General features: G+C 41.2%; 1 protein-coding gene across 1 annotated transcript; it reads left to right on the forward strand.

The window, feature by feature from the left end:
* Window positions 1-6,360: 6,360 nt before the first annotated feature.
* On the forward strand, window positions 6,361-8,173 carry LOC139123747 (soluble scavenger receptor cysteine-rich domain-containing protein SSC5D-like). Its single transcript, XM_070689901.1, has 2 exons — window positions 6,361-6,366; window positions 7,427-8,173. Exons 1-2 carry the CDS (start codon window positions 6,361-6,363, stop codon window positions 8,171-8,173), a joined length of 753 nt encoding a protein of 250 aa, XP_070546002.1.
* The last annotated feature ends 6,189 nt before the right edge of the window (window positions 8,174-14,362 follow it).

Consider the following 14,362-nt stretch of genomic DNA (forward strand, 5'->3'; position numbering starts at 1 on the left):
TTCAGTCTATTTAGGCTGCTGTTGAAATGTACACTTGGCATTGCGGTTATTGATCTAATTGGCAAAACCAATATTTTAGAGGTGCTTTATTAACTTAGTCAAGGGGACTTACAAGGCACTCACATCCAACACCTACACATAGGGTCCGAAAATAAGATTTTGAAATGAAATATTTCCCCGCCACTGTTACTAAGGCACTCATTCTTAGCACTAACTGTATGGTGACGTTATAACGTTCGAAATGTTTCAATGCATTCTGGGTGCCGTTAAGCGTAAACTTGAGATTGGAGTCATTGATCTTAGGGGGATCACGAATATTTTCGAAGCCCTGTTATCACAAGTCAAGGGGTACTGCGTGACATTGCTATCTACCTGTTTAAATAGTTGTGTGACCTTCAGATGACTCCAATTTATACCCAGGTGACCACACCACATCCAATGTGAACATTTTTTACCTTAAAAAACAGACACTGCGAATATTTATAAAATTTACTCTTTTGATTTTTTAAGTAATACTTTATTATTCTCACAGACTTTGAGTAAACAGAGTATCATGTAGGACGTTCGGAAATCGCTCAAATATGTACTGTTGGCATTTTAACAAGACTTATCAGGGGCAGCCAAAAAGCTATTCGTGTAAAACTCTTCGTATGCTATTTCTTGGCGGGCAATGTTTTTTCGTATCAGCTTGCGGGCAGTATTTTCTCACGCGGGCGGGAATATTTCATTCTAACCCCCAGTAAGCAATTTAGACAAAAGTCAGGGGGCGGCGAGTCAAAATTTGATCTTTTATAAATCGATAACACCTAAATCACACTCCCAACCTTCTATGGGAAAATGACCCTCTGCACCTGTCCGCCCCTCTATTAAGAACAATGTCCGCCGACCGGTAAGGAAACGAGTCGCACCCATCGCACCCCCATAGTCGTTCCAACGATCAGCCTTCTGATACGCCTACTAGCCTACCAATATTTACGAACAAGCTTGTAATTTCGCACGCACAACTTTTGTGAAACGCCCCGGATGTAGGAACCAGGGCATTCTATAGTGACAGAAAATTCGCCTGTTTACCATTGTCAACCAGCTGGAAATGTTCTCATTCCAACAAGTATTTGAGCTATAGAGATGGCATCCAGATGCTTCTTTGAGTGTGCCTTCAGGCGCAACATTTCCAATTTCACACGTTTGTGTGTCTTTGTTGTCATTAGCAACCAGGCAAAGAAGCCAAATGGAATAAACACAATGTAAACACGTACATGGGCCCTGTTGTCCTAGTAATCGGACATTCAAATTGATTCAAGACTTAGACAGCTTTGTCTGCAGTTATCAATTTTTCTATTAATCATAAAAGATTTCTCTTGATCATGCCGGTACAGGTAAACATATTTAATTTACAATTTACAACAGGAACCTGAATCATATATATCATACTGAAACTAATACTAAGGTTTAAGGAAGTTCAATAAATGTTGAATTGACATGACAGAGGCCGAACTATTGGCTTGTTGATTTTGGATATTTTCGTTCCCTTTGTAAATTAAAATAGAGAACGAGATGAAGACATATTCTTGTAGTTTTGGAATTTTATGATATATCGATTATTTCGACGCCATTGTGCAATAGGGTACCTTAAAATAACACCATATACTTATTGCATGAGTGTGTCGTCATGTCTACATTTTGATTCAATGCTGCCAACGAACATTAGGGGACAGAAGCACATCCCAACAAGTCAATTGTAAAAAAATATTCGAAAAAATGTCCAAACAGTTTTCTTTATTCAGGTGGGCGCAAGTCTACAGCTGCACGTGAGTAAGCGGAGTATCATAAAGAACGTTTGGAAATCGCTCAAGTATGTACTGTCGGCATTTTAACAAGATTTATCAGGGGCAGCCATAAAGCTGTTCGTACAAAACTCTTCGCATGCTATTTCTTGGTGGGTGGGCAATGTTTTATCGTATCAGCTGGTGGGAAGTATTTTCTAACGCAGGCGGCAATATTCAATTTTAATCCAAAGTAAGAAATTTAGACAAAAGTCACGGATTGCGGCGAGTAAAATTTGATCTTTTTAATTCGATAAAACTAAATCGCAACTCCCAACCTTCTATGGGAAAATGACCCTCTGACCTGTCCCCCCTCTATTAAGAACAATGTCCGCCGACCGGTAAGGAAACGATTCGCACCCATTGCACCCCCATAGTTGTTCCCAGCTCAGCCTTCTGATACGCCTACTAGCCTACCAATATTTACGAACAAGCCTGTAATTTCGCACGCACAACTTTGTGTTAAACGCCCCAGATGTAGGAAGCCAGGGCCCTCTATTGTGAAGAAAATTGGCCGGTTTACCATTGTCAACACGCTTGACATGTTCTCATTCCAACAAGTGGTTACGCTATAGCGATGATATTCAGCTACTTCTTAGAGTGTGACATCATGTGCAATATTTCCATGGACACACGTATGTGTGTATTTGTTGTCACTAGCAACCAGACAATAAAGCCGAATGAGAATAAACACAATGTAAACACATACATCGGCCCTGTCGGACTTGTACCAGACATGAACATTCAAACAGATTCGATATTCACACAGTTTTGTATGGAGTTATCAACTTTTCTATTAATCATAAAACATCTCTCTTGATCATGCCGGTACTGGTAAACATATTTGACTTACAATTGACAAATAGGAACTGAATCATATAATACATATTAAAACTAATACTATGGTTTAAAGAATGTCAATAGATATTTACATGAAAGGACAGGAACAGGTCTATTTTCGATATTTTCGTTCCCCTTTTTAATCAAAACAGAGAACAAGATGAAGACATATTCTTGTAGTTTTGGAAATTTATGATATATCGATTATTTTGACGCCATTGTGCAACATAGCACCTTAAAACAACACCACTTATTGCATAAGTGTTAGCCATGATCTACATTTTGTATTCACTGCTGCCAACGAACCTGAGGGAACAGAAACACATTCTCGGGTGAAATTAAAAAATTATTCGAAATACGGTCAGAGAGTTTCTTCATTCAGGTGGGCTAGATCTACAGGCTAACCTTGGTATAAGATGCCCTCAACAGAATGAGACATTAAGGTCCAATTCTCGTTATCTCCTGAAAACTCTCAGCGCTCCCGGACAATATGCAGCTGTTCAAAAGGTATCCTCATATGCAGGATGGGTGTTCGGACACACAGTCGATTCAATGGTTGAAACCTCGATCGATTTATCTTTTTATGATCACCGACGAGGTCAACTCACATTTTACAATTGGTGTTAGAAACCTAAAATATTTTCTCGACTCTAGCAAAAGGTGACAGGACACAAACTTTTTGGTGATGCTGATATGATATGAAACGTTTCTATCCATTTAGGCTTCTGTCGAAATGTATACTTAAGATTGCAGTTATTGATCTTATAGGCGACACTAATATTTTAGAGGTGCTTTTTCATCAACTTAGTCAAGGGAACCTACAATGTAAAATCACACTCAACACGTTCACATAGGGTCAGAAAGTAAGATTTTGAAATGAAATATTTCCCCGCCACTACGAAGGCACTCATCGTAGGGGACTGGTCAGTGTCTTCGGCCTGGGGGGGGGGCGGTGGATTCATGGGGGGGGGGGTCACCCTGTTTTTGACTTTGGTGATAGGGGGGGTCACCATGTTTTTGAAATGCCCAATAGGGGGGGTCAGTGTGTTTTTGAATTTCGACACAGGCTCATCATTGCCTAAAATGCATCGTGTCAGCCACAAATTTCATCCAGTTGCATTTTTCGGCGCGCCCTTCGGGCGCGTAACTTTAATAATCTGACATATTTTTCAGCACGCCCAACTTTAACATATCAGGCATACATATATCAGAGATATATGTATGTTCAATATTTTTCAGCGTGCTCTTCAAGCGCATTACTTTAATATACCAGACATTTTCAGCACGCCCTTCCTGTGACATTACTTTAATATACAAGACATATATATCAGAGATATCAGGATGTTTCATATTTTTCTCCGCGCCCTTCGGGCACCATACTTTAATAAATCAGAGATATATGCCAGAGATATCTTGATGTTTGCTAAGTGAAAGTGTACTATTATGAAATCTGCATTTCATATGAAAAGCATGACAAATTCCTGATACTTTTCTGTTCTCTCTATGAGAATTCAGTATGAGAAAGCAACATGCACAAATATCAATGTTACAAGAAAAGGTCATCTCAGACTCTGCACACATCAGATTTGGCTAAAATGCCTCTCTATTGTTCCTCAGGAGATTTAATTGGATGGCTGGCAAGTCTTAACACCCATCAAAGTTTTTGATTTACTGCTTTTTCCTGTTTGATATTAATGATTGACATCCATTTCTGTACAACAGTTCAGGACATCTGGTAAGCATAGAAAGTGTGAAATACATTCACAGCTCATTCAAAATGTACTGTATTCAAACTTTAAGATTGACACTTTGAAATTCTTATCTTACCAACTGACATGCCAACAATTTCATTAAAACACAGAATGACTTAAATATAAATGTATGTAAAATATAACATATATATTTACATATATATATATATATATATATTATATATATATTTATATATATATATATATATATATTACAGTTTTATATTATTACATATTACAGTTGTCGCGTGCGGGGGGGGGGGGTCACCCTGTTTTCAAAATTTGGAATAGGGGGGGTCACCCTGTTTTCAAATTTGGAATAGGGGGGTCAGCCACTTTTTGACGTCGGCAAAAAATAATCCACCGGCCCCCCCCAGGCCGAAGAAACTGACCCGTCCCTTACCACTACCCGTATTGTGACGTTATAGCATTTGAAATGTTCCAAAACATTCAGAGTGCCGTTATAAGTAAACGTGAGATTGAGGTCATTGATCTTAGAGTGATCACGACTATTTTTGAGTGCGGTTTATAACAAGTCAAGGGCTACCGCGTGAAATTGCTATGTACCTGTTTAAATAGTTGTATGACCTTCAGATGACTCCATATTTCCCTACGTGACCACATCACAAACAACGTGAACAGTTTTCTCTTTACTTGATAAAACACACACACGTACGACGAATATTTTATTTAGAAAATGGACTCTTTAAATTTGTTAAGCTAATACGTTCATATTCGTACAGACTTCGAGTAAGCCGATATCATAAAGGACATTTGGAAATAGCTAAAATATGTATTGTTGGCGTTTAATTAAGACTTCTCTGCATTAAAAAAGCTGTTCGTCAACATTTGTCGTCTGCTTTTTCTATTAAACGGCAGACTGACAATGTTTTTTCGTATCAGCTGGTGGACAGTATTTTCTCACTCGCGGATGGGAAATTTCATTCTAATCCCTAGTAAGCTTTTTAAGCAATTCGAGAAGGGGCAACTTAGACAAAAGTTAGGGGTGTCGAGCAAAATGTGGGTGTTTTTTTAAAGTTTGATAACAACCTAAGTCACATCTCCTGCCTTCTTGGGCAAAAAATGGACCCCACATACCGCTGTCCGCTCTTTATTACGAACAATGTCCACCAAACCGGTATGAAAACAAGTCGCAATCCCTCCCCCATAGTCGTTCCCAGCTCAGCCTGCTTAACGCTTACTCGCATAACAATATTTACGAAAAAGCCTTTAATTTTGCAAGCAAAACTTTTGTTAACCGCCCTTGATGTAGGAAGCCATGGCCTTCTATACTACCCTCCGCACAATTTATAATAATATTAATAATAATAATATCGGGTTCTTATATAGCGCAGATATCCACAAGTACATGTGATCAAGGCGCTTTTTTACAAATATTATTACCCCTGTTCACTGGACCTAATATGATACCACTCAACTCCCTTGGGAGCAAACACAAGCTCACATGTGCAGCCAATAAGCGTAGCAGAGCTAAACGCACACATAACAGCCTCTGTCCTACCAGGTACCCATCACTCCTGGGTGGGTAGAAACAATGAGGAATAAAGTGCCTTGCTAAAGGACACAATACCAGAGCCATGCCGGGGCTCCAACTCGCCATCCTTTGATCGTGAGTCCACTGTTCTAGCCACTGGCCTATGATACCTCCTTCTCATTCCAACAAGTGGTTGCGCTATAAATATGACATTCCACTACTTCTTTGAGTGTGCCTTCACGCGCAATATTTCCATGGACACAAGTATGTGTGTATTTGTTGTCATTAGCAACCAGGCAAAGAGCCAAATGAGAATATACACAATGTAGGCACATACATCGGCCCTGTCGTACTTGTACCAGACATCGAACATTCAAACGGATTAGAGACTTAGACAGCTTTTTCAGCAGTTATCAATTTTTCTATTAATCATAAAAGATCTCTATTGATCATGCCGGTACGGGAAAACATATTTTATTTACAATTAACAACAGGAATCTGAATCATATATATCATACTAAAACTAATACTAATATAAGGTTTAGGGAAGTTCAATAAATATTGAAATGACAGGACAGAGGTAGAACTATGGCTTGTCGATTTTGGATTTTTCGTTCCTTTTTAATTAAAAAGAGAACAAGATGAAGACATATCCTTGTAGTTTTTGAAATTTATATATATCGATTATTTCCATGCATGTAAGAGATAGGTACCTTAACTTGAAATAACACCACATACTTATTGCATGACTCATATCTACCTTTTGATTCACTGCTGCCAACGAACCTGAGGGCACAGAAACACTAACTCACAAGTGAATTTTCTAAAAATATTCGAATTATGGTCCAACAGTTTATTCATTTAGGTTGGCGCTTGTCTGCAGGCTGCGCTTGGAATAAAATGTCCCTCACAGAAGGACACGTTAAGATCTGATTTTCATTATCTCCTGAAAACTGTCAGCGATCTGCGGACATTTTACAGCTATTTAAAAAGTATCCACATAACATGCAGGATGGTGGTTGTAACAAGCTTCTGATATGCAGTTGATTGTTAATTTAGTGTTTGAAACCTCGACTTGTTTATCTTTTTATGACCATCGACAATATCAACTCACAATCGACACTTGGTGTCAGAGAACAATGTTTAAGATGACATATTTTCTCGACTCTTGCAAAAGGTCACACGACACTAACTGCATGGTGACGCTCATATGAAACGTTTCACTCTATTCAGGCTGCTGTTGAAATGAAAACTTGGGATTGCGGCTATGATCGTATGGCGCCCTCAATATTTTAGAGATGCGTTTTCATCAAAGTCAAGGTTGCCGCTAAATATTGCCTACTACCGGGTTTAAATACTGTATGGTGGTCATCATAAGCATTTTGATCACTATCTTTGATGAAAATTCACGACAAAAATCCAGACGAGTTGAACAGGAGAGCAATGTCATATTTAGCGTCATAGATCACTCCTTCTCAGTGTGCTATGGCATGTTGATAACTCTGCTATTACAATAGAGATGCACGGTGTCGGTCAGCCTTGTCTTTACCATTCTTTTTCTCGCCCACTTACTAACTCACCCATCCACCTACCCACACCCAACTCACTCAATCACTCACCCATCCACCTACCCACAACCAACTCACTCACTAACTCACCCATCCACCTACCCACAACCAACTCACTCACTAACTCACCCATCAACCTACCCACAACCAACTCACCCATCAACCTACCCACAACCAACTCACTCACTAACTCACCCATCCACCTACCCACAACCAACTCACTCACTAACTCACCCATCCACCTACCCACAACCAACTCACTCACTAACTCACCAATCCACCTACCCACAACCAACTCACTCACTAACTCACCAATCCACCTACCCACAACCAACTCACTCACTAACTCACCCACACCTACCCACAACCAACTCACTCACTAACTCACCCATCCACCTACCCACAACCAACTCACTCACTAACTCACCCATCCACCTACCCACAACCAACTCACTCACTAACTCACCCATCCACCTACCCACAACCAACTCACTCACTAACTCACCCATCCACCTACCCACAACCAACTCACTCACTAACTCACCAATCCACCTACCCACAACCAACTCACTCACTAACTCACCCATCAACCTACCCACAACCAACTCACTCACTAACTCACCCATCCAACCTACCCCAACCACCACTCACTCACTAACTCACCCATCACCTACCCACAACCAACTCACTCACTAACTCACCCATCCACCTACCCACAACCAACTCACTCACTAACTCACCCATCCACCTACCCACAACCAACTCACTCACTAACTCACCCATCCACCTACCCACAACCAACTCACTCACTAACTCACCCATCCACCTACCCACAACCAACTCACTCACTAACTCACCCATCCACCTACCCACAACCAACTCACTCACTAACTCACCAATCCACCTACCCACAACCAACTCACTCACTAACTCACCCATCCACCTACCCACAACCAACTCACTCACTAACTCACCCATCAACCTACCCACAACCAACTCACTCACTAACTCACCCATCAACCTACCCAAAACCAACTCACTCACTAACTCACCCATCCACCTACCCACAACCAACTCACTCACTAACTCACCCATCCACCTACCCACAACCAACTCACTCACTAACTCACCCATCCACCTACCCAAAACCAACTCACTCACTAACTCACCCATCCACCTACCCACAACCAACTCACTCACTAACTCACCCATCCACCTACCCACAACCAACTCACTCACTAACTCACCAATCCACCTACCCACAACCAACTCACTCACTAACTCACCCATCAACCTACCCACAACCAACTCACTCACTAACTCACCATCCACCTACCCACACCAACTCACTCACTAACTCACCCATCCACCTACCCACAACCAACTCACTCACTAACTCACCCATCCACCTACCCACAACCAACTCACTCACTAACTCACCCATCCACCTACCCACAACCAACTCACTCACTAACTCACCCATCCACCTACCCACAACCAACTCACTCACTAACTCACCCATCCACCTACCCACAACCAACTCACTCACTAACTCACCCATCCACCTACCCACAACCAACTCACTCACTAACTCACCCATCCACCTACCCACACCAACTCACTCACTAACTCACCATCACACCTACCCTCAACCAATCACTCACTAACTCACCCATCCACCTACCCACAACCAACTCACTCACTAACTCACACATCCACCTACCACAACTAACTCGCCTCAATCTTTCACTTCTCTTTCTCCTCTGTTCTCGCCACTTCGATTTTACAATTAATTAGTTGCGTAAGTTGGGCGTTACATATCAAAATCCTCTCCTCCGAATGGGTTTTATTGACGTCACATGAAATCATATAGAGGAGTGCACAAATGAGGGAACAATGTTTCTTCAATTAGAATGGTTATTTTCTGAATTATTCTTTGCCCAAGCCAATTAAATAACAAGTCTGTACTATCTAAGCAAAACAGTCAAGGTTGGCGTAGAGTCCACTATCCAGTGTCGATGTGAAGTAAAAGCAAGCGAACACTGAGTTGACCAAAGAGAGATGTCATAATTACAATTGCACATCAATTCTTGCACTGTCCATTTGTTTGTTCTGTCTAAAGTCTGCCATTTCTACACAGAAGTACACAGCACTTGAGAGGTCATAGCCGTAGCCTGACCCAATTGCGAAGGATGGCAGAATCTAGCTTAGCTAGGAAGTGCGTAATTTACATAAATTTACATATTTTGCATTTAATTAGTAAACAACACTGAATGTAGTAATTATAACGTCTACGCATGCGCTCGATATACGTCCTGGTCATTGCGAAAACCAAGCTATAACAATGACACAGTTTATGTATATGATATAAAGTAAACGCCTAATACCAAATGAAAAAAAACAACAACACGAGTTCAATATTCTCGGCGAAAGTTTATAAAAATCAGACTTCAACGACTTCAATCTGGTATCTTTCCCCTGGCTATAATGATTATAAACATGTTCATTATGATTTTTGTTTCTTTCTTTTCAATTATGGTTAGGATTTAGTGACAAGTACAAATTAAAATTTCTCTCCCAACATAGATAGAAAGGTATGTAAGGGGAGAGTTGCATCGGGTACATATGATAGCATCCTTGTAATGTTTCTTAGGACATCTATGTAGAACACAATGGGAACTATTTTCTGATTATAAGCTCTTGAGCATTTTGCCCTAACCTATTTAAAAATCATCAATCTAACAGTGTTTTTGTATGAAGACGAGGGCAAATTTCATAAATTATTGATCATTGCACAATTATCAAATACATCTCCTAGAAATTTTACATTTTTGTCTAGCTTTTCACACTCTCAGGAAAGGACAACCCATTAAATTTAACTGATTTGTCAATTTTGTTAATTAAGTGAAAATACAAATTCCCTTTCCAAGGTTGTGGGCATTTGCTATTCTCACCAAACGATGCTTGATAGAATTGTAAATTTTCGATGGGAAAATGACCTTCCACCTCTACCCAAATCAGTTCTGCTGTAGTGTATGTTTTTTTGGTGATCTCTCTTTCGAATGATTTGGTAGATGTTAAGAAAATGACTTGTACATTTATTTATTTCATATACAAGGAAATGTGACCTGGTAAATTTGATAAAACTACCCTTTTCTCGTGCGTGTGCTAATTAATGCTGGAAAATTTTAAAAAATCACTTAACTATTTCAGCCTTCTGTTAAAAATGAACTCTTTTTGGTAGATGCAAAGAAATGTAATGAATATCATCTGTCTGTTGAAACCTTAAAATATTAACGGCAAATTAACGGCAAAAACCAACAGTTTTTGTCTGGAATTTTTAGGGACTGTGCAGAGATGTCTTTGCAGCTTTCAGGGACCACTCCGAGGAGACCCTAAATCTTTTAGAGACCACACTGACATGACCTTGAAAATTTCAGGGACCACCCAGATGAGTCCTTGAAACTTTTAGGGACCACCCAGATGAGTCCTTGAAACTTTTAGGGACCACCCAGATGTGACCCTGAATCTTTCAAGGACTATCCTGATGTGACATTGAAACTTTCAGGGACCACCCAGATGAGTCCTTAAAACTTTCAGGGACCACCCAGATGTGACCCTGAATCTTTCAAGGACTATCCTGATGTGACATTGAAACTTTCAGGGACCACCCAGATGAGTCCTTAAAACTTTCAGGGACCACCCAGATGAGTCCTTGAAACTTTCAGGGACCACCCAGATGTGACCCTGAATCTTTCAAGGACTATCCTGATGTGACATTGAAACTTTCGGGGACCACCCAGATGAGTCCTTAAAACTTTCAGGGACCACCCAGATGAGTCCTTGAAACTTTCAGGGACCACCCAGATGTGACCCTGAATCGTTCAAGGACTATCCTGGTGTGACCTCGAAACTTTCAGGGACCACCCGGATGAGTCCTTGAAACTTTCAGGGACCACCCAGATGAGACCCTGAACCTTTCAAGGACTATCCTGATGTGACCTTCGCTCGTCAGCTTGTGCATTCACAAGCATTACTTGGTAAAGCTGACAGGCAGACGAATCACAGAAAAGATTTGGTCCAACTTCCTGCACATACAGCGTCAATATTCATGACGGTCGAAGTTAAGATTATGTAATGGCTTAACACAGCGTCCTCATCGCTCCCATGTGTGACTGGTTGGCCGGCTCCAAAACACGTCTTTGCATATTTATCACGCGACGAGATCTACAAGGCATGTTCTTCCTGGCATAAATGTGATAAACTGGGCAGTGGCTGAACCTTCAGTCGACTAAAACGAGCAGTCCTTGACGATTAATGGTAATTTACTCGCTGGTTGAAGTATGCTGTCACTAGCCGACGCGCCGCTGGTCTGAACAATAAACAATTAATTATTCACAAACAATCAGTTCATGATGGCACATTCCATTTTAACCTAAAGGGGCATCTAGGATTGTGCGATTGTGTAAGGTCCCGGGTAAGGTACATGTTGCTCTTTTATGCTGTAAAGTTTTCCCACCATTTAAAATACTATGGTTGTATGTTACAGTCTTCATGATTAATTTGGAGATGTAGTCGATGATACTTTTCTCATTAAGCGAGACACTGAATCGTACACCAACAAATATGGTCTTTGCTAATTTACATAGTAAAGGTCACGGGTCACATTGTTGTGAGGCTCTGCATTGTTTCAAGTCGAGTGTGTAAACAGCGTGATGTTCGAATGGATTTTGACTACTGCACTAATTCCTTAGTCGGAAAGGTTGCCGATTCTGAATGTAGGACGTCCAGTACCCCAATTATTTAATGACAGGACTACATGGAAAGCAACGGAATACTGGATATCTCCGACGAATTTGATGTCTGTTACCACGGTCCTTTGTTGAGTGACACTGACAGTGCTGTTCCCGATCTCGACAATGATGTCAGCAACTGTGATTGTAGCGTGAACATGACTAAGACTATGAGTCCTTGAAACTTTCAGAGACCAACCTGAGGTGTCCCCGAATCTTTCAAGGACTATCCTAATGTGACCTTGAATCTTTCAAAAACCGCCATTGCAAGACGAGTCCTTGAAACATTCAGGGACCACCCTGATGTGTCCCTGGATCTTTTAGAGACCACTCTGATGTGACCTTGAAACTTCCAGGGACCACCCGGATGAGTCCTTGAAACTTTCAGGGACCACCCGGATGAGTCCCTGGATCTTTTAGAGACCACTCTGAGGTGACCTTGAAACTTCCAGGGACCACCCGGATGAGTCCTTGAAACTTTCAGGGACCACCCAGATGTGACCCTGAATCATTCAAGGACTCTCCTGGTGTGACCTGGAAACTTTCAGGGACCACCCGGATGAGTCCTTGAAACTTTCAGGGACCACCCACTCGTGAGTGTGATCACGTGAGTGTGCGAGACACATCGTGTTCACGTCGTGTCTTGCTTTCTTCGACTTTTTTGCATTTATCTATGCCAATTCGTTCTCTAATGGGATTGAGATCTTGTATGAAGTATTAGTGCGTTGACCTGTTGTATTTTGGACATTGCCTTCCTTCTACTTGGGGAAATTTTGAAGGATTTTGTCTACATTTTGCTGTCAAGACACACGAATGGTGGATTCTAATTTGCATCATAATGTCGACCGGTGATGGACAGGTTTTGGTGAGTGAAGACTCTGCCACTGATTCACAAGACAGTAATGATGATGATGTGAACAGTTTCCATCTCAGAATCGTGAACTTTATCATTCGAAGCATACTAAATACGCACTTGATAAATTTCATCGACTACCAAGATCAAATTGGGTCGCAGATCTTTGTGCAAAAACGAACAACGTTGTCGATGAAATTCATAAGTTACGTAATGACCTTTTCAACCTGGCACAAAAGATACCTGCCTGTCCAGCTGGCATTCTTGCACGCAGACTCAACCGAAAAAATTCAAAATCCACAGTCAGCGAGAAACTGCTGGAGGATTGCTACGACATTTGCAAGTACCTCGACGAAGAAGACCCTGCGGTTATTACCCCATTACTTAAACAAGGGCATACAGCTTCGAGTCAAACCATGCATCTTATCTACTCTGACGGGGAAGAAAACGAAGACCATTCCGAGCCTCCCAGCGACGTTTTGAATGTCCATACGGAAAACACGTGTACAAGAGACAATATCGCATCGCTCATGGCAGAAGTTCTGGCATTAAAACAGCAACACGAAAAAGACGTTGATAACCTAAGAAAAGAAATTGAACTACTCAAGAAGTCTTCTAGCAAGATCAAATCAGAAGTGGAAAATACGAAGTCAGCGGTGTCCAGTTTAACGAAAAATATCGACGCTATTCGAGGTGAGACTCAAGCATTTGAAGCAATTTCTAAATCACAACTAAAGCTCATAAATCAGCAAGTGAAAGAAATTCAAACGGACTTAGACATCCAACGCAGTTCGAATGAACAGACTTTATCGAAACTGAAAAGCCTAGAAAAGAAAGTAACTAAACATTCTCCGCGTCAACCAGTAGATGTATCCACGTCGCCTAGTCCGTGCCTACCATCTACCCAGTTATCACGTGTATCTGACCAGGCTATGAAGCCGAATGAAAACACAACAACATCCGCTGAAAGCATCAAGGCGAGCACTAACTTAGTGGCATCACCGGGAAGCGACATCTTGATTTCGTCTGGTGTTGAGCAGACTTCTGCGCCAACGAAGAATCACAATTCGCGGGATTTGCCAAACAGTGATAACCCAACCAGTGCGCCAGGTCCACTACCAAGAAAGTCGACATCGTATGCTACGTCAGTGTCGGCGACATCCGCAATGGAAGCCCGATCATTACCTGTGCCGTTAACAGATTCGTCTACTATCGCAAGGAACGAGGAGACTTCGAAAA

This window comes from Ptychodera flava (assembly GCF_041260155.1).
Source record: "Ptychodera flava strain L36383 chromosome 23 unlocalized genomic scaffold, AS_Pfla_20210202 Scaffold_23__1_contigs__length_28996876_pilon, whole genome shotgun sequence".
Lineage (NCBI taxonomy): Eukaryota > Metazoa > Hemichordata > Enteropneusta > Ptychoderidae > Ptychodera > Ptychodera flava.